This window comes from Manis javanica, chromosome 14 (assembly GCF_040802235.1).
Source record: "Manis javanica isolate MJ-LG chromosome 14, MJ_LKY, whole genome shotgun sequence".
Taxonomy (NCBI): domain Eukaryota; kingdom Metazoa; phylum Chordata; class Mammalia; order Pholidota; family Manidae; genus Manis; species Manis javanica.
The window spans coordinates 87,730,839-87,752,245 of NC_133169.1; the positions used below are offsets into that span (position 1 = coordinate 87,730,839).

The 21,407-nt window shown below is 42.0% G+C and overlaps 4 protein-coding genes across 4 annotated transcripts in view; all 4 read left to right on the plus strand.

Moving 5' to 3' along the window:
- LOC108395096 (protocadherin beta-4-like) overlaps positions 1-21,407 on the plus strand; it is a 95,877-nt gene that overhangs the window by 8,048 nt on the left and 66,422 nt on the right. The window lies entirely within an intron of this gene.
- The window catches only part of LOC108387900 (protocadherin beta-5-like), an 82,208-nt gene continuing 61,143 nt past the window's right edge, over positions 343-21,407 (plus strand). The window contains exon 1 of the mRNA XM_037016568.2: positions 343-5,709. Within this exon, the coding sequence (XP_036872463.2) occupies positions 3,326-5,709 (2,384 nt within the window). The 5' untranslated portion in view covers positions 343-3,325. The remainder of the gene's footprint in view (positions 5,710-21,407) is intronic.
- Positions 5,717-16,543, plus strand: LOC118972040 (protocadherin beta-6). The gene has a single exon (XM_037016577.2). It carries the CDS (start codon positions 12,941-12,943, stop codon positions 15,323-15,325), a length of 2,385 nt encoding a protein of 794 aa, XP_036872472.2. The 5' UTR covers positions 5,717-12,940; the 3' UTR covers positions 15,326-16,543.
- Positions 17,568-20,130, plus strand: LOC118972036 (protocadherin beta-17-like). The gene has a single exon (XM_037016573.2). It carries the CDS (start codon positions 17,732-17,734, stop codon positions 20,117-20,119), a length of 2,388 nt encoding a protein of 795 aa, XP_036872468.2. The 5' UTR covers positions 17,568-17,731; the 3' UTR covers positions 20,120-20,130.

The following is a 21,407-nucleotide window of genomic DNA, read 5'->3' on the forward strand; positions in this document are numbered from 1 at the left end:
GTTGGTTCTTCATAATGACTAATAAAATAAAAACTCTTAGTAAGACTAATCAGGAAAAAAGAAAGAAAACACCAACTACCAATATCAAATGAGAATGGAACATCACTACCAATCCTACAGACATTACAAAAATAAAAAGAAAGGGATATGAAGAAGAACTTTATGCCAATTAGGCAATTTATGTAAAATGACAAACATCTTTTAAAACACAATTTACTGAAACTGAAACAAGAAGAAATAGAAAGTCGGATTAGTTATATCTATTAAGTAAATTAAATATGTTGTTAAAAATCATGCCAAATCATTACAAATACTTATGAAAGAATTAACACCAATTTGAACAAACTCTTTCAGAGAATAGAAAGATAGGAAACATTTCCCAGAGCCTCTGAGTGCCAGCATGACTTTAATGGATTATGACATACAAACCTGAGTAGGACATTATAAGAAAGGAAAATTACAGACCAAGCTCTTTTATAAACAGAAGAATTGTAAACAAAATGTCAGCAAATAAAATTCAGAAATATGTGAAAAGGAAATAATAAATTTCAAGAAAATTGTGTTATTTTAGGAACACAAAACTTAATATTTGAAAGTCAAAGAAAATCATTCATCATATTAACAGATAAAGGAGAAAAATCACATGGTTCTCCCAATGGATACAGAAAAAGCTATTTGTGAAAATTCAGCACACATTCATGGTAAAATTGTAAGCAAGTTGAAAATAGAAGGGAACTTTCACAGTGTATTTTAAAACCTACAGTGAACATCCTTGGTGGCAAATTAAGGAAAACTTTCTCTCAGTGATCAAGAATGAGACAAGAATACCTGCCTTTACAATTTCACTTCAGTGTTTTACTATAGATCCTAATCAGTGGAATAAGGCAAATGAAAACAGCAGAATGATTGGAAGGGAAGACATGAGAATTTTTTTAAATGACATGATTGTATACATAAAATCAAAGATTCTACAGCCTATTAAGAATCTACAATCTATTAAGATGGATAAACGGTTAGAATGCCACTGAGTACAAGGTCAGCATGCAAAGTAGATTGTATTTCTATATAACAAAACCCCCAAATAAAAAATTTCAAGTATAATTTATAATAGTTTCAAAAACATAAAATATGTAGAAACAAACCTAGCAGAATATGTGTAAGATTTCCACACTGAAAAATATAAAATGTTGTTGAGAAAAGCTGAAGATCTAAATACATGGAGGGATATACAATGTTCAATAGTTGGAGTACTCAATGTTGGGAATATGTAATTACTCCCCAATCTATAGATGTAATAAAATCCTGAACAAAATTTCATCAGATTTCTTTGTGAAAATTGACAAGTTGAATCTAAAGTTTATATGGAAACACAAAGGGACAATCTTAACCAAAGTAATTTGAAGAAAATAAAAGTGGTGGCCTTAACTATCAGACAATAAGCTTATTATAAAGTTACAGTAATTCAGGCAATATGGTGTTGCAGGATAACCAAAGAGAAAAACGGGGAAAAAAAGAGTCTTGAACAGATGGTCACCTGATTTATGGCAAAATGACACTTCAGAAACAATGGGCAATAGATCTTTTCAGTAGATGGTGCAAAGTCATTTGGATATTTATATGGAAAAAATAATTTGACCCTAACCTTATTCATATGAAAAAAATAACTTCAGGAGAATAATGGCTCTAAATGCAATTGTTTTTCAAAAAACACACACAAGAATATTTTCATGACATTGGAGTATGCAAAGACTTAGAACACAAAAAGGCCTAATCATAAATGAAAAATGTTGACAAATTAGACTAAGTTAAGAGGTTAAGTTCATCAAAGATACCACAAGAGAGTTAAAATGCAAGCCATAGAGTGGGAGAAGACATCTGCAATACATACTTCTGCAGAAGTGCTTATACCTGGAATGTATGAGACTTCTAAAGATTGATAAGAAAGACAAAGGGCAAATGCCCTAAATAGAAAAACTGACAAAGACTTAAGCATGTCACAAGAACGTACCCTAATGGACAATAAATATGAAAAATGTGCTCAATTTAATCATCAGGGAAATGCTAATTAAAGTTATAATATAATATCACCAAGAGCAGTTAAAGTTAAAAGACAATATCAAATGTTGAGAAGGATGTGGAGCAACTGGAAATCATTTTTTGCTGGTTTTGGTAAAACCACGTTTGAAAACTGTTTTTGTGATATTGGTTAAAGCTAAATATATGTGCACATCTAACACACAGCAGTCCAACTCCCAGGAACACATTAGACATAAATGTATATGCAGACACCAAAAGACATGTACAAGAATGTTCATACAGCACTACTCAAAATATCCCCAAAATGGAAATCCCCAATGCCCATCAGCTGGAGAAAAGGTAAACAAATCAAGGTATAGTCATACAACAGAATAATCTCAAGTGATGGGAACAAAATTAATTAGAACAATATATAACAGATGAATTTTACAAACATTAATGTTAAGAGGCCAAACACAAAAGAGTAATATTCTGTAACTCCATTTGTATAAAATTTCAAGAGAGAAAAAAAACCCCTATGATAATAGAAGTCAGGAGAGTGCTTACCTTTAGCGGGAAGGGTAGTGACCAGACAATGACAGGAGGAAATGCCTAGGGTTTTGGTAACACTTTAATTTAGGTTCTACTTAAAGGAATGTGTTCACTTGGTGAAAATTCATTCAGTTGTACACTTATGATTTTGTGCTCTTTTAAGATGTATGTTACATTTAAAAATAAAAATAATCCTCATACAATTAACATTTGTTAACATCTATCTCTTACTCTTGAATGTAACCAAATACAGAAACCCACAATAGAAACTTTCTTCTTGTACTTGTATTTTATGAGGAATATATCATTTTAGTTCACTCTGAAAAGTATTCTTTCATTGCATGTTAACCAAGCAAATATTTATTTAGAACTTTCAATAAGTAAGAACTGAAGATATGATCAGGAATACTTCTGTGACTTCAAAGAATATTGATACACACCAGAGTTATAATTTGGAATGAAATGGCAAATTATATATGCAATAGTAAATAAGAACGCCTGGTGGCGCTGCAGGCTAGGACTATGAATGAAGGGCTCTGGATACCCAGGACGCCATTAAGCTGGGAATCAGAACTCTGAATGCTTCCCAAAAGAAGGAAGCATTTCAGATAAGATCTGGGTGCAGAGATCCTCAGAGAGACATTCGTCTAGTGCAAGTCAGTCAGAAAGATCTAATTAGAGGTTATTTAACCAAAGCATCTGGGTTGATTGTATACCGAGTTGAAGAAACTGCATTTTCTTGAACGGGGTCTGGACAATGGAGACTACGCTAGCAAAAACGCCACAGACAAGGCAAGTTACTTTTCTTACTATATTGTTGCTTTTCTGGGAGGCTGGCTCTGAAGCAATTAGGTATTCCATGCCAGAAGAAACAGAAACTGGCTCCTTTGTGGCCAACCTAGCAAAAGACCTGGGGCTCAGGGTGGGGGAACTAGCTACTCGGGGCGCGCGAATCCATTACAAAGGAAACAAACAGCTCTTGCAGCTGGATATAAAGACCGGGAATTTGCTTCTGTATGAAAAACTAGACCGGGAGGTGCTGTGCGGGTTGACCGATCCCTGTATACTGCATTTCCAACTATTACTGGAAAACCCGGTGCAGTTTTTTCAAGCTGATCTGCAGCTCACAGATATAAATGACCATTCCCCAGAGTTCCTAGACAAGGAAATGCTCCTAAAAATCCCAGAGAGCGTCCAGCCTGGGACTGTATTTCCTTTGAAAATGGCGCAGGACTTTGACATAGGTAGCAACTCTGTTCAGAACTACACAATCAGCCCCAACTCCCATTTTCATGTTGTCACTCATAATCGCGGAGATGGCAGAAAATACCCAGAGCTGGTGCTGAACAAAGCGCTGGATCGAGAAGAGCAGCCTGAGCTCAGCTTAACCCTCACGGCGCTGGATGGCGGGGCTCCGCCCAGGTCCGGGACCACTGCAGTCCGCCTTGAAGTTGTGGACGTCAATGATAACGCCCCTGAGTTTTCACAGTCGCTCTATGAGGTACAGGTGCCCGAAAACAGCCCCCTAGACTCCTTAGTTGTCGCTGTCTCCGCCCGAGATATGGATGCGGGAACATACGGGTATGTTACCTACAGTCTATTTCAAGGAGATGAAATTACTCAGCCATTTGTAATAGACGAAATAACGGGAGAAATTCGTCTGAAAAAGACATTGGATTTTGAGGCAACTCGATATTATAATGTGGAAATTGCAGGCACAGACGGTGGGGGTCTTTCAGGAAAATGCACTGTAGCTGTAGAAGTGGTGGACGTGAATGACAACGCTCCTGAACTGGCCATGTCGACGCTCACCAACTCCATCCCAGAAAACGCCCCAGAGACTGTAGTTGCTGTTTTCAGTGTTTCTGATCCAGACTCTGGGGACAACGGAAGGGTGGTTTGCTCCATTCAAGATGATCTCCCCTTTCTCCTGAAACCCACATTCAAGAACTTTTACACCCTAGTGACAGAGAGACCGCTGGACAGAGAGAGCCAAGCCGAGTACAACATCACCATCACCGTCACCGACCTGGGGACACCCAGGCTGAAGAGCGAGCACAGCATCTCCGTGCAGGTGGCCGACGTCAACGACAACGCCCCGGCCTTCAGCCAAAGCGCCTACACCCTGTGGGTCCGCGAGAACAACGGCCCCGCCCTGCACATCGGCAGCGTGAGCGCCACCGACCCGGACTCGGGCGCCAACGCGCGGGTCACCTACTCGCTGCTGCCGCCCGGCGACGCGCGCCTGCCACTGGCCTCGCTGGTGTCCATCAGCGCGGACACCGGGCAGCTGTTCGCGCTGAGGCCCCTGGATTTCGAGGCGCTGCGCGCCTTCGAGTTCGGCGTGGGCGCGGCCGACGGCGGCTCGCCGGCGCTGAGCAGCCGGGCGCTGGTGCGCGTGCAGGTGCTGGACGTCAACGACAACGCGCCCGTCGTGCTGTACCCGCCGCAGAACGGCTCTGCGCCCTGCACCGAGCTGGTGCCGCGCGCGGCCGACGCAGGCTACCTGGTGACCAAGGTGGTGGCGGTGGACGGCGACTCGGGCCAGAACGCCTGGCTGTCGTACCAGCTGCTCAGGGCCACGGAGCCCGGGCTGTTCGGCGTGTGGGCGCCCAGCGGCGAGGTGCGCACGGCCCGGCAGCTGAGCGAGCGCGACGCGCCCAGGCACAGGCTGGCGGTGCTGGTGCGCGACCACGGCGAGCCGCCGCTGTCGGCCACCGTCACGCTGCACGTGCTGCTGGTGGACGGCTTCTCGCAGCCCCACCTGCCGCGGGCCGAGGCGGCGGCCGAGCAGGCGCGGGCCGAGCCGCTCACCGTGTCCTTGGTGGTGGCCCTGGCGGCGGTGTCGTCGCTCTTCCTGCTGTCGGTGCTGGGCGTCGTGGCGGCGCGGCTGTGCGCGAGGGCCCGGGCGGCGTCTGCGGGGGTCTGCTCGGGGCCCGGGGGCGGCCTTGCGGGCCACCTGGTGGACGTGAGCGGCGGCGGGACGCTGTGCCAGGCCTACCGCTATGAGGTGTGCCTGTCGGGAGGCTCGGGGACCGGCGAGTTCAAGTTCCTTAAACCGATTCTCCCCGACCTCCAACCCCAACGTGCTGAGGAAGCAATACAGGAAAATGCCACCTTCCAGCATAGCTTTGGATTCAAGTAAGTATCCGATCGAGATGCAGTGCGTTTTGACATTTATCTCTAATTTCCCCAGATACGGAGTTTGAGAACGTCGTGCAGAAAAACCCCACCTTCACATATAGCCTTGATTTTCCTTCTACAATGAACTTGTCCATTGAACTTTATCCTGCCCAGTTTTGGAAGACTGAGCTCTGTATCATTGTGTCTATTTACATAATGTCATTCCAAATGCACGCATGCTGTTCATTTCATGAAATGTTTGCTCTTCTTGGTACTTGTCAGGATGAACTGACTTATTGAAGTAAAATATTTTGAGGTTTTCTCTGTATTCTATCCATGTTTCATCACATTCTAAGTATATTTGAGGCTAAATAGCAAAAAGAAAATGTTTTTACATAATTTTCTTTATTTGCTTTCAAACGATTACATGCATCTGGTAACAAATGTATTGAGAAAATGTGATGAAAAGCAACAATCTTCAGTCTACTTTTCTTCCCTAGCTCTCCTCTCCACCGGCAAATCTTTTTTAAAACAAATGCTTTTGGTGAATTGTAGCACATATACAGGAAAGTGAACTATGCAGTTCAATGTATTTTCAGAAAGTGAACATACTTGGTACCAGCATCTTGATGAGAAATGAAACACTACTAGAAACCCAGGTGCCACACAAATTACCCCTTAAAATCACTACAAGCCCAAGTATGACAAATATCCTGACTTCCAATACTATAATTCAGTTTTCCCTATTTTAAACCACATAAATAGGACAGTAGAGTATGAAATGTTTGGTGTCTGGCTTCTTTCACTCATCACTATGTTTTTGACAGCTGTCCACAATAGTACTTTTAATTTTAGTTCCTCATTCTCATTGCTGTATAGTATTCCACTGTATGAATATTTCAGAATTTATTTTCCATTCTACTGTAGATGGGTATTGGGATTGGTGCAAGGTTTGATTGCTTGAATACTACTGTAATAAACATCCTTGTACATGTCTTTTAGCAAACATGTATATGCCTTTATGTTGGGTATATACCTAGGGATGGAATTGCTGTTCATTTGGTAAGTATATAGTCACATTTAGGAGATACTTCCAAATAGTTTTTCCAAGTGGTTGTCCAAATGTACACAGATATCAGCAGTGCTAGATGTAGCAGTTCCTCCAGATTCTTGTCAACACCTGGCCTTGTCTGTTTTTCATTTTATCCCATTGGAAAGCACTTTTAAACCCATTATTTTCTAGCTCTTTTTATATTCAATTCTTCATCACTAAAAACATATCTGTAACTTTTTCATAAAATTTAACAATTTCCTGCTATTGTTTAGTACATAGCATCTTAGAATTTCTCTCATCCATCCTCCACATATAGCTATTTCACTATTTTCTGGTACCTTTCTGGACAAACTGAAACCTCAATTTTTGTTCCACTAACAGTTCATTTAGGTAATGTTGTATTAAAGAAAAGAATATAATTCTTATTTTTCCTGTACCTGTTTCTCTCTTACACTTTCAAACCTCTCTCAAATGAGCTTGTATATAGTCAAGGTTGGTGACTCTTTTTATTCTATAACCATAGCTAAAAATTCCTTCTTTTGTCTACAAATCTGTTTTAGAACCTGAAAATCAGTATTAAAAAATGTACTTTTAATGACCAAATAAATTATGAATACTCTGCTACCAAAGATCAGCAGGAACATAGTGTATCAGAACTAAGGTTTACTGACTTGTATGAGGCGGACTACGCGTCATGGGGAACCATGGGTCACCTTAGTAACAGGGTCTTACAAAGGTAGAATTTGGGGTTTTGTTAGCTGATTTGGGGTTGGGTCAAAGGAAGTAGGGGTTAGCTCTGGATTGGATACACTCAAAGAATAAAGATCATTTTATGGTTATCTTAATGAATTTTATTTAGGAGGGTGGGAAAAACAAAATGGGGTTAAAGTTGTAACTTTTTTTTTTACAAAAAGGCAGCATTCACTCATAAGGGCCAGAAAAAAAGGATTCTTTGGTCTTTTCTTTTTGCACAATGTTCTTGTTTTTGTTTTGCATATTATATATGTAATTCAATCTCTTATTAGTCCAACACTCCAGAACTCTTCAAGTCTAGGACTGTTTCCTCACTACTATTATTTCCTTAATAATTATATTCCTAACTTCGGCTATTTCTTTCTGAGACTTGTGCTTTTTAGATATTGAACATTCTCAATTGTTTCTCTGTGCTTCTTGTATTTCTCTTTTATGTTACATCTTTGGTTTTTTTCCCTCTACATCCTCACTTAAAGTGAATACCTCAGTTTATTTTGAGTATTTCAATTTCTCCCTCGCAAGAGAAGTGTTGATACCTGCTGCCACAGGAAACAGAGAGATCCTGGCAGCTTTGCAGCAGAGGTGTGACATGCTGAAAACAGGGGAAAAGCTTCATGATATTGAACTTGGCAGTCTGCACCAAAAGAGATTGTAGCCAAACTTCTGAAAACTAAAGAGAAAGAAAAAAATCTTGAAAGAAATGAGAAAGAAATGACATATTGCCCATACAGCAATAAATAACTTAAATGACAGCTTTCTCTTCAGAAACCCTGGAAGCTAGAAAGAAGTGACACAATAATTTTCAAGTGCTGAAAGAAAAGAACTGTTAACCCGGAGTCCTATGTTTCAGTGAAAATATCCTTCAGGAAGAGAAGCTTTTGCCAGTAGACCATATCTAAAAGAATGGCCAATGAACATTCTCCAAACAGAAAGGAATTAATTTAAAAAGAAAAAGAATATTGGAACATCAGGAAAGAAGAAAAAACACAGCAAACACAAATGTGGATAAATGAAATAGAGTTTCCTTGAGTTTTATAAATTTTTGGTGGTTGAAATCCAAAATTATAACACTGTTCTAAGTGTATGAAGAGAAAATATTTAAGACAATTATATTATAAATGGAGGAGGGTAAAGGAGTATAAAGGTAGCTAAGTTTTTCACCCTTTTTTTGAACTGGTAAAAACACCATAAACTGTGATGTTATGCACAGATCAACCACTATAATAGTTATACAAAGTGATACGCCAAAAACCACGTTGATAAGGTAAATTCTAAAATATGTTCTAATAGCCCACAAGAGGGCAGGGGGAAGAAAACAAAGAAACAAAAACAGTAAGAACAAATAGAAAATTGAAAATAAAATGGCAGACTTTAGCTCTGACATATCAGTAATTGCATTAAATGTAAATGGTTGGAATACACCAACTGAAGCAAAGAAATTGACAGAATGGGTTTAAAAAGCATGACCAACTATGTGCTGTCTACCAGAAACTTCACTTTAAATATAACAATATAGGCAGATTTGATCTAAAAAGATGGAAAATATATTATGCAAATATTAATAAAAATAAAGCAGTAGTGGACATACTAATGTCAGATAAAGAAGACATCAGAGCAAAGAAATTTACCAGAAATAGAGGGGGACACTATATAATGGTAAAGGAAGACATAGTCATCCTAAACATGTATACCCCAAACAGCAGACCTGTAAAATATGTGAAGCAAAAACTGACAGAATTAAAGGAGAAATAGACCCACAATTAATGTTGAATACTTCAACACCCTCTCTCAACAAATGTCAGAACAACTAGACAGGAAATCAGCAAAGATACAGAGGAACTCAACACCATCGACCAACAGGATCTAATCCATATTTATAAACACCTAGCCAAGGACACCAGAATACACACTCTTTTCAAATGCTCATAGAATATAGACAAGATAGACCACATAAATAAGGCCATAACACAACTGTCAAACCATTTAGAAGTATCAAAATCATACAACAGGGGTTCTCCGACCACAGCGGAACCAAACTAAAAATCAATAACAGAATCTCTTCAAACACTTGGAAACTATGCAACATGCTTCTAAGTAATCCATGGATCAAAGACCAACTCTCAAAGGATATAAAAAAATAAATCGAGCTGAATTGGAAATGAAGAGAAAGCAAGTCAAAATTTATGAGGCACAATTGAAGCAGAGGGGAAAATTTATAAAACAGGTGTTAGAAAAGGAAAAATCTCAAATCATCATGGACAAGAACACCTCAAGAATATAGAAAAAGAAGAGCAAAATACGCCCAATGCAAGAAGATGATGCAGGAGGAAAGAATAAAAATAATAGAAGAACTCAAGGAAATTAAAAACAAAAATAATACAGAAAAAATCAATGAAATAAAAGGGTAGTTCTTTTTTAAAAATTAATAAAATTGACAAACATCTAGCAAGATTGACAAAAATCTTCTTCCCTACCTATTTGAGATTTCAAATATGTTAGCACCAAATCTTTTATATTTTCAAACCTCTCTGCACCATATCTCCCATCAGTTGAGAGGTTTCTTTAAGTGATTGCTTATGTATTTCTATCTTTACCCAGAATTATTGTTTTATCTTGCATAGAGCTAAATTAAGGAAGATTTGTAAGAGGTTCAATTCATCCCTTGAAAATTATTATTTACCCTTCATTTTTAATAAACTTGAAGAATTTTTTTAGTTATAATGGAATGAAAAGAAAACAAACATGTGTAGCATGAAAATAGATATCAACTTGATCAGTTATGCAATAATTATAAGCTAACTAAATGGAATTAAATTTAGATGGTTAACAATGTTTCATAAGTTAAAGTATCACTGCAACTCACTGGTAGTAATCCAGCTAAATTCATCTGAACACAAACTGTCACTTAACATAAGGCCACATTGGCAAAAAGAGCATGGAGCATGGTGTGTTTTTACATTGTTTACCTTTCCATGTTGCGTCCAGAGGAGACCAAAGTTTTGCTACCTAATTATTAAAATTAAGGTGGGCAGTATGATTAAGACGATTCCCAGTGAATGATGGAAACATTCTGTATCTCAAATGAGGCATGGGTTGTATAGAGATAGATCCATTTGTTTAGATGGTGTGGTTAAAACTGGCACATGTCAAATTGTGTAAACATTAACTTAAGAAAAGAACTCTACAAAAGCAAACACTGAATGGGAGACAGAGAGTGGAGGGAAAGGTATAGATGGAACAAAACGAAATGTTGTGAAACTGGATGATGCGTACATGGATATTACGTGGCTTAATTTGCATATGTTGAAATTTTCCATTATAAAAATTTTTTAATGAATTATTCTTTGTGAGATATGTTTATAAAGCAAAGTCAGTTCAACTCTAACAAATCACATCAAAGCAAAAGAGAATAAAACAGAAAAGGATTCTCCCGAAGGAATCTAATGTAATACACTTTTCGTACAAGGGCAATTTCTTCACATACGCAACTGATAGCTTTTGGGGGATACATTAAGATACTATCTTCTTCCTCTCTCTCACAACAACCTATGTTCCCAAAACTATTTCAATGATCTAAACTGAGTTTTACGCATATTATACTGCTAAAAGATTTTGCTTTGAAATGACAGATAACTCAGTAAGCTGTGTTTGAAGAGTCTAGTGGCATTGCAGGCAAAGAAAACGAATAAAGGACTATGTAGATGCCAGGAATGCCATTTAAGCTGGAATCTGAATGTCCACTGAAAAAAGGAAGCATTTAGGATTGAGCTGGAAATAGGCTTGTTTCAGAAAAGAAACTAAACCCATGCGACATGTTCATGATTGTTGGTTTTACTTTATTTGATTTTGTTATTCGTACCCTCAAGGAAGTCTATTCTCAGTAACATCCATCAAGTGAACCATGGAGGCTGGTCACAGTGATCTTACTTTTATTCTTCTGGGAAGATAGAGGTGCTGTTCAACTAAAAAGTTATACATCTGTTCAGAGTCTAGATTTTGCTTAGGCTAATTTATTTTACTGAGAGGCATTTTGAAAAATAGTCTCATTTTCAATCGTCCATCATTTTATCTCTTACCTGAAGGGAATTTTGCTTGAATGCAATTGATTTCACCTCTCAGTCAATATGAAATCAATCTGAAATTAATTATGTTTGGTGTATTTTGTGTTCTTATGTGTGCGCTGGCCCTTTTATGTATTTTTAGGATATTAAGAGATATACTTTCCTATTTATCTGAGCAGAAACTGAAGAGATAGGAATGGATATAGCTATGATGACCCATTATTGAATTCCACAGTATCCACTCAAGTGTAATTCAGCTTTCACACTACCTTATTTGGTCTATATTTAGAGGATTTAGTGTCATCCTTGGTGTGAGAGGATGGTAGAGGTGATTCTTAAATGATTGTTTAATGCCTTGCATTATATTCTTACAAGTTGGATCTTGATCAATTAATATAGGAGGGAAATTTGATTAAAAAGTTACAATAAAATGAACAAGCCTAATAAAATTATGACCAGTTCTACCCATACAAAAATGAAGTGGAATTCTAAAATGCTTACTTAGGACAGATGGTTGATTGATCTTAATTCCTTTTAAAATAATTTCATTTGATTAGATACTTGTATCATAAGTATTTCTTGGCCTCAATTTTCCTCCTAATATAGCCTATTTACTGTGCAGGTGTAACCAAGAAACAAAGTAAGCCTTTTGTTTATGCCATATAATTTAGATAAATGATTGTTTATTTTACCATTGGTGTTGCTAACTTTCATGTTTCATATAGTTTGTTGGGACAATTAAATAGTATACTTCTTGGATTCACAAATTACACTGCTCATCAGAGAAAAATTGCATGGCTAAAGAATAAAAATTGATTATAGGAAGTTTACATTATCTGACGGAGTGACTTGTTATGTTAGTATGCATAATAATCACTTAGGAGAAAGATCGAAGGGCAGATTTTCATAGCACCACAGAGAATTTGATTCAAGATCTGGAGAGGAGCCCAGGAAAAAAATTCCAAGACTCCCAGGTGATTATTTATGTATGTGGCTCACACACTACAGTTGGAGAAACATTGACTCAACCTAAAAGTCTTTATAAAGCTCAGATTTTGGAAATGGTATTGATCAAGCATGCACCCCCTTGAAGTTATGAATCTGAACACATGGTGGCAGTGCAGGCTAAGAGAGTGAATGAACGCTCTGCAGATTGGGTGGACTCCATTTCACTGAGAGACCCAATAAAAAAATATAGAACACATTTACAGCTAAAGCTAAGAGAGAAGTGTTCAGGAAGATAGTCGTTGCCAGATAAGTTATAAGAAGAAATTCAAAATTCTATACCAAAGACATTTCAGAGGGTGGACTGTCTGTGGACGTGGTGACTGGGAGTGGAAAAGGATTTTTTTCCGTCTGGAATCAAGACATAACAATAGAGATGGCGCAAACAAAAATACATCGCAATAAAAGGCAAGTGGCGATCTTCATTATATTGGTGCTTTTGTGGGAGGCAGGTTCAGAATTGATTCAGTATTCTGTACTGGAGGAGACAGTAAGTGGCACGTTTGTGGCCAACCTGACAAAGGACCTGGGACTCAGGATGGGAGAGCTGGTTGCGCGGAGAGCCCGTATTGTTTTCCAGGGGAATAGACAGCATTTGCAGTTTGACCCACACACCTACGATTTGCTTCTAAATGAGAAACTGGACCGGGAGGAGGTGTGCGGTGCCACTGAGCCCTGTGTACTACCTTTCCGAGTGTTACTGGAAAATCCCTTGCAGTTTTTTCAGGCTGCCTTGCTAGTCAGAGATATAAATGATCACGCCCCGGAGTTCCAGGCCAGAGAAATGCTATTGAAAATATCGGAAATTACTACACCAGGAAAGATATTTCCTTTGAAAATGGCACAGGATTTAGACGCTGGTAACAACAGCCTTCAGAGCTACATCATCAGCTCAAATCCCCATTTCCACGTTGTCACTCGCAGTCGCAGCGATGGCAGGAAGTTCCCAGAGCTGGTGCTGGACAAAGCCTTGGACCGGGAGGAGCAGCCGGAGCTCAGGCTCACCCTCACAGCGCTGGACGGCGGGTCTCCGCCCAGGTCCGGGACCACAGAGATTCAGATTCTCGTTTTAGACATCAACGACAACGCCCCTGAGTTTGCTCAGGAGCTCTATGAAGCGCAAGTCCCGGAAAACAACGCCCTGGGCTCTCTGGTTATCACCGTCTCAGCTAGAGATTTAGATGCAGGATCCTTTGGGGAGGTGTCTTATGCCCTATTTCAAGATGACTACGTCAACCAACCCTTTGAAATGAATGCAATTACAGGAGAAATTCGACTGAGAAAGATGTTGGATTTTGAGGAATTTCAATCTTACCACGTGGATGTTGAGGCTACAGATGGTGGGGGACTATCAGGAAAATGCTCTTTAGTTCTCAAGGTTCTGGACGTGAATGACAACGCTCCTGAACTGACTATGTCCTCACTCAACAGCCCCATCCCTGAAAACCTGCCAGAGATCATGGTGGCAGTTTTCAGTGTATCAGATGCTGATTCCGGACATAACCAACAAGTTATTTGTTCTATAGATGAAAATCTCCCCTTTCTTCTAAGACCATCAGTCGAGAATTTCTACACCCTGGTAACAGAAGGACCCCTGGACAGAGAGAGCCAAGCCGAGTTCAACATCACCATCACCGTCACCGACCTGGGGACACCCAGGCTGAAGAGCGAGCACAGCATCTCCGTGCAGGTGGCCGACGTCAACGACAACGCCCCGGCCTTCAGCCAAAGCGCCTACACCCTGTGGGTCCGCGAGAACAACGGCCCCGCCCTGCACATCGGCAGCGTGAGCGCCACCGACCCGGACTCGGGCGCCAACGCGCAGGTCACCTACTCGCTGCTGCCGCCCGGCGACGCGCGCCTGCCGCTGGCCTCGCTGGTGTCCATCAGCGCGGACACCGGGCAGCTGTTCGCGCTGAGGCCCCTGGATTTCGAGGCGCTGCGCGCCTTCGAGTTCGGCGTGGGCGCGGCCGACGGCGGCTCGCCGGCGCTGAGCAGCCGGGCGCTGGTGCGCGTGCAGGTGCTGGACGCCAACGACAACGCGCCCGTCGTGCTGTACCCGCCGCAGAACGGCTCTGCGCCCTGCACCGAGCTGGTGCCGCGCGCGGCCGACGCGGGCTACCTGGTGACCAAGGTGGTGGCGGTGGACGGCGACTCGGGCCAGAACGCCTGGCTGTCGTACCAGCTGCTCAGGGCCACGGAGCCCGGGCTGTTCGGCGTGTGGGCGGCCAGCGGCGAGGTGCGCACGGCCCGGCAGCTGAGCGAGCGCGACGCGCCCAGGCACAGGCTGGCGGTGCTGGTGCGCGACCACGGCGAGCCGCCGCTGTCGGCCACCGTCACGCTGCACGTGCTGCTGGTGGACGGCTTCTCGCAGCCCCACCTGCCGCGGGCCGAGGCGGCGGCCGAGCAAGCGCGGGCCGAGCCGCTCACCGTGTCCTTGGTGGTGGCCCTGGCGGCGGTGTCGTCGCTCTTCCTGCTGTCGGTGCTGGGCGTCGTGGCGGCGCGGCTGTGCGCGAGGGCCCGGGCGGCGTCTGCGGGGGTCTGCTCGGGGCCCGGGGGCGGCCTTGCGGGCCACCTGGTGGACGTGAGCGGCGGCGGGACGCTGTGCCAGGCCTACCGCTATGAGGTGTGCCTGTCGGGAGGCTCGGGGACCGGCGAGTTCAAGTTCCTCAAACCAATTCTCCCCAGCTTCCCTCCTCAGGACACTGGGAGAGAAATGGAGGAAAACCTCAGTGTTCGGAATAGTTTCCCATTCAGTTAAGTATTGGATTATTCTATTAAGCTCTACTTCATATGTTTGGAAATCTCTTTTAATTTGAAGTTGCATGTTATTGATGCATGTTATTTATGATCTGTTTCTTGAATATTTTTTTATCATTCCTTAGAATGACATTTTCAAAATCATATACTGGGAATATGTATTTTCTCCATGTTGCACTCAGTAGTTTTTTATTACTCTCAAATATTTGGCAATATGAATACAATTTTTTATTTTATTTGCATAATTAAGAGTTCTTGAAATTCAATCTATCCTTTTTACAAAAATTATATTCCAAAGCAGTTAAGTAAGTTGTATTTCTAACTATTAGTGACAATTGTCACTATTGCTATGTAGGGAAAATTTTTTAAATCTGGGTTGGTATTATTTAATTACCAATGTAAGTCTCATTTTGGGGTAACTCCTACAGTGTGAAAAATGAAACACTAAAGATGGATAAATGCTAAGATAGCTATTCATATTTATGTCTATTTCAGTATACCATAATCATCAATACATATTTTCTATGAATATACATACAAAAAGGTTGATACATTAAGTTACAGTTTGTGAGCTTCATGTAAGAATATGATGGTTTTTAAAAAATAATACCATGCCAATTATAAATACTTAAACAGTTGTTGAATGTTATTAACATTCCAATAATGAATTTAAATAATAATTTTCAAGGAACACAGAAATGCTAATATTCTCTCTACATTATTGGTACTTTTGCCAATAATGGAACTTCAATATCACTCCTTGATTTTCCTTCTAAACAGAAAACAACCCCACTCACCTTAAACCATATTACAGAATATGAAGTGCTTGAGAGTACATTTTATTTCCCTTTCTTTGTATAACAGTTTGAAAGATATTTGCTTAGTGAAGTCCAAATTATATTTTTCAAACTCCTCCTTGTTTTTCAAGTTCTATATGTGTGCTACCTGCCAAGATCTAAGTCTGTTATTAGTGGCAGCTTATTAGGTAAAGATCAGATTGTCCCTTCTAGTGCTGTGTAAGCATCATTTATCTTTATTAACCATAAAGTCATTTGCTTTTACAGTTTAACCCATATTTGATCTTATTTGTGTTGGTTACATTTGTAGCAGTTTATGAAAAATGTCTCTTCAATTTCCCATCAAGGTCAGGCAATTTATACTAAAGTTATGAGTGAATATTTTATTTTTATCTTTAATAAAATAGAACTGGTCTTAACTATATTATATTTGGCTGTGGTTTGTGCCCAAATAAGTAAACTGCCATGATGGGTTACCAATTGGTTCACTGAGTGTAGGGAACACTTTCTGTTTTGTATTCTCAGATGGTTTACCCTCTCCTCCTTGAAATAGCATTCTTTTGGGGGGAAACAGCTTCTCCTGCCATTCTCACTCCAATCACATGGCTGTAGTTGGTGCAGTGGTGTTTCTCAATACACCCATCTTTACAGTCCCAGAGCATCTACACTTAGATGGGCCCCTGTCCAAAGCTGATGGGTCAGAACCCTTCCCTTGTAAGTATATCTCTGACTCCATTGACCGTGTTGCTTCATGTTTGTAAAAAGGCAATGAAGACAATGCCTGAATTCTGAGCTTATACTGATTTCTAATACAACAAATGGCAATTTCCTCTCACCTTTATGGGCACTCCACTGTGAATTTATTAAGAAAAAAAATTCCCAAAGTCTGTGTTGCCCAGGGGCTGACAGGAAATCACATCTTAGCTTTTTTTCAGGAGTTAACAGGCACACTGCAATTTGGAAGTAGAAAGTGGATTTAAAAATTCATAACTTCTAATACAATAGGACAAATTAGTGATTTTCTGGCAATCTAATGTAAGCTTTTGGGAGCAAGAATGTTTGTGTTTAATTTACTATTTTATCTTCAGAAGCTAGAAAAAAATGCCTGCACAGAGAAATACTGGTTAAGTGAATTTGTCTTCAGCAGAGTTTTGTGGACTGAACTTGCATCTTTTTAAATAAGACGAATATAGATATAGATATACAGGTATTAATTTTTCTCTCACAGTTATTGTTAGCTACCTGGACAGCACTGCACGATAGGTGGTGATGGTTATAACACTTTGACTCCGAAGACTTTCAATGTGTTTTCAGCTGTACGCTTTGAAATGAAAAATACCTGAAGTTGTAACGTAGGACGCTTGGTGGCGCTGTAGGCTAAGAGAGCGAAAAAAGCTATCTGCGGACTCCTTAAAAGCCGAGCTGTTTCTGGCAGCTGGAAAGGAAACATATTACACTACTGGGGATAGAAGGTTTCTGAGAGGCAGCTATCCCCACGTCAGTCAATGTTCAGACTACCTAACTCAAGATTATCGAACCAAGATAGCCGAATCAGCTGCAAAGCACTTATTTTGTGATTAAATTCTGTATGTTTTGGACCCAGAGGAACGATGGAGACGCTGCTTCCCAAAGCGCCACAGAAAAGGCAAGTGACCGCCATTATTATCCTATTACTATTGTGGGAGGCGGGCGGCGCAACCATTAACTATTCTATTCTAGAAGAGTGGGAGAGCGGCTCTTTCGTGGCCAACCTAGCAAGAGATCTGAGGTTGGGCTTAGGGGAGTTAGCCGCGCGGGGAGCTCGGATTCTTTCCAAAGGAAATAAACAGCATTTGCAGCTCGAGCAGAAGAGTGGAAATTTACTTCTAAAAGAAAAATTGGACCGGGAAGAGTTGTGTGGTGATATAGATCCATGTATACTGCATTTCCAGGTGTTACTGAAAAACCCGGTGCAGTTTATTCAAGGTGAACTGCAGCTGCAAGATGTAAATGACCATGCACCAGAATTCTTGGAAAATGAAATCCTCCTGAAAATCTCTGAAAGCAGCCATCCAGGGACTGCATTTCCTTTGGAAATAGCTCAAGATTTAGACGTGGGCAGCAACACAGTTCAGAACTACACAATTAGTACCAACTCCCATTTCCACCTCTCCACTCGCAATCACAGCGACGGCAGGAAATACCCTGAACTGGTTCTCGACAAAGCGTTGGACCGTGAGGAGCAGTCCGAGCACAGGTTAACCCTCACGGCGTGGGATGGTGGGTCACCGCCTAGGACTGGGACTTCCCAGGTCCTCATTATAGTCCTGGACATAAATGACAACGCTCCTGAATTTGCTCAGCTGCTCCACGAGGTGCATGTCCCAGAGAACAGCGCCATAGGCTCCCTTGTCATCACTGTGTCCGCTATAGATTTAGATTCTGGGACCCACAGCGAGCTCTCTTACTCATTTTTCCAATCCTCAAATCAAATCGTTCAGGCCTTTGAAATAAACGCAGTCACAGGAGAAATTCGATTAAAAAAATTGTTGGATTTTGAGGAAATTCGATCATACCGAATGGAGATTGAAGCCTCAGACGGCGGAGGTCTTTCAGGAAAATGCACCGTAGCCATACAAGTGATGGATGTGAACGACAACGCCCCCGAACTGACCATGTCATTGCTCATCACTGAGATCCCAGAAAACTCCCCTGACACTGTGGTGGCTATTTTTGGAATTTCAGATCCAGATTCTGGGGACAATGGCAAATTGACCTGTTCCATCGAAGACCATCTCCCTTTCCTTCTGAAACTTACTGTAGAAAATTACTACACTCTGGTAACGGAGGGACCCCTGGACAGAGAGAGCCAAGCCGAGTTCAACATCACCATCACCGTCACCGACCTGGGGACACCCAGGCTGAAGAGCGAGCACAGCATCTCCGTGCAGGTGGCCGACGTCAACGACAACGCCCCGGCCTTCAACCAAAGCGCCTACACCCTGTGGGTCCGCGAGAACAACGGCCCCGCCCTGCACATCGGCAGCGTGAGCGCCACCGACCCGGACTCGGGCGCCAACGCGCGGGTCACCTACTCGCTGCTGCCGCCCGGCGACGCGCGCCTGCCGCTGGCCTCGCTGGTGTCCATCAGCGCGGACACCGGGCAGCTGTTCGCGCTGAGGCCCCTGGATTTCGAGGCGCTGCGCGCCTTCGAGTTCGGCGTGGGCGCGGCCGACGGCGGCTCGCCGGCGCTGAGCAGCCGGGCGCTGGTGCGCGTGCAGGTGCTGGACGCCAACGACAACGCGCCCGTCGTGCTGTACCCGCCGCAGAACGGCTCTGCGCCCTGCACCGAGCTGGTGCCGCGCGCGGCCGACGCGGGCTACCTGGTGACCAAGGTGGTGGCGGTGGACGGCGACTCGGGCCAGAACGCCTGGCTGTCGTACCAGCTGCTCAGGGCCACGGAGCCCGGGCTGTTCGGCGTGTGGGCGCCCAGCGGCGAGGTGCGCACGGCCCGGCAGCTGAGCGAGCGCGACGCGCCCAGGCACAGGCTGGCGGTGCTGGTGCGCGACCACGGCGAGCCGCCGCTGTCGGTCACCGTCACGCTGCACGTGCTGCTGGTGGACGGCTTCTCGCAGCCCCACCTGCCGCGGGCCGAGGCGGCGGCCGAGCAGGCGCGGGCCGAGCCGCTCACCGTGTCCTTGGTGGTGGCCCTGGCGGCGGTGTCGTCGCTCTTCCTGCTGTCGGTGCTGGGCGTCGTGGCGGCGCGGCTGTGCGCGAGGGCCCGGGCGGCGTCTGCGGGGGTCTGCTCGGGGCCCGGGGGCGGCCTTGCGGGCCACCTGGTGGACGTGAGCGGCGGCGGGACGCTGTGCCAGGCCTACCGCTATGAGGTGTGCGTGTCGGGAGGCTCGGGGACCGGCGAGTTCAAGTTTCTGAAGCCAATTATGTCTAATCTGCAACCCCAGAGCACAGGGAAGGGAGTGGAAGAATATCCCTCATTTCGGAATGATTTGGGTTTGTGATAAAGAAAAAATAAATGCTGATATTGTATCTGAATATTTCTATTAAGAAATCTGAGTTACCTGTAGAGAAGTTCTCTCTCATTATTTCAAGTATTCTTAAAGTCACAGAATAAATTTCTTTACACAGAACAGGAGGCAGCTTTAGCCCTAAGAATCTTCCACAAAGCATGGAACATATATGCATCATATTTTATCTCGATTAATCATTTTGTGTAGAAAAATCTTGAGATGTTTTAAATCGGTTTTCAGTGTCCTTAATCTTTATTTCTACTTCTATTATCTAAGTTGATTATTGTTGTACTAGGCCTACCTAAGTTTTATAAGCACAGATTGTAGGGTATCTTTTTTAAAAGCTTTTTGAGAAGCACTTATTATGCATCATACACTATTTTAACACTTTAATCTTAGAAGTAAACTTGTGAGGGAAGGTATTTTTGAAATGATCAAATAGATGTAAATAGAGGATGGTAACTATGGTCACCAACTAATAAATGGCAGAGGTGAACATCTCATCTAGATCAGGTTGACACTGAGACCTTGCTATGATTCTGTACTGTTTTCTGTCATTTGATACCAGTGGCAAGTTTCTTCCTAATTAAGGAGAAGAAATCTTTCCCTCATATTGATATTACTGTTCAATATTTTCTTTACTTGAAAATAATAATGTGTATTGGTCTGTGGCTTTATTTTCTTATAAAACCATAATCCGTCTTTTCTGGATCAATTATTCAACTCAAGTAAAAAAAATTGAAAGGTCAGTCCACTTTCTTCTTGATGTCTGAACATACGACCTTCATTTTAGAGAAAAGGGTAATAGCTCTGAATAAATTTGATTGCTTCATCGTAGTCCCTACCTACCTTTTTAAACACATTTCTGTCCTCTAATTTAATTTTTTAAGTTTCCTATTCAGTATATTACAGTGTTGCAGAAAGTATAACGAAAATAAGTTTTAAATATGTAATATTAAAGAGATACAAATTATCATTAAATTACTTAGAGATTCTGGGAAGTTAAGGAAAAGCTTTGTTAAAATAATCTGTAACTGCTTTTTCTTGAACAACTATTGAGATAATTTTTGCATAGCTATATTCTGAATATATTATAAGCTAGTGGTAGCTCTTAGAATAGTAGAATTACTGGGTATTATTAATGGGATATAGGGACAAAAAAGCCCACACAGCAATAAAATGTTTAATTGTTTTCATAGTGTCAGGATAAAATCTAGTTTTTCTAACAAATCAATGATGTGGAAAAAGGGATGAAGGGATTTTACACATTGAAAGAAAT

What these genes read in the sequence shown, in the direction of transcription:
- LOC118972040 (XM_037016577.2), top strand. Translation starts at nt 12,941, where the DNA reads ATGGCGCAAACAAAAATACATCGCAATAAAAGGCAAGTGGCGATCTTC.
- LOC118972036 (XM_037016573.2), top strand. Translation starts at nt 17,732, where the DNA reads ATGGAGACGCTGCTTCCCAAAGCGCCACAGAAAAGGCAAGTGACCGCC.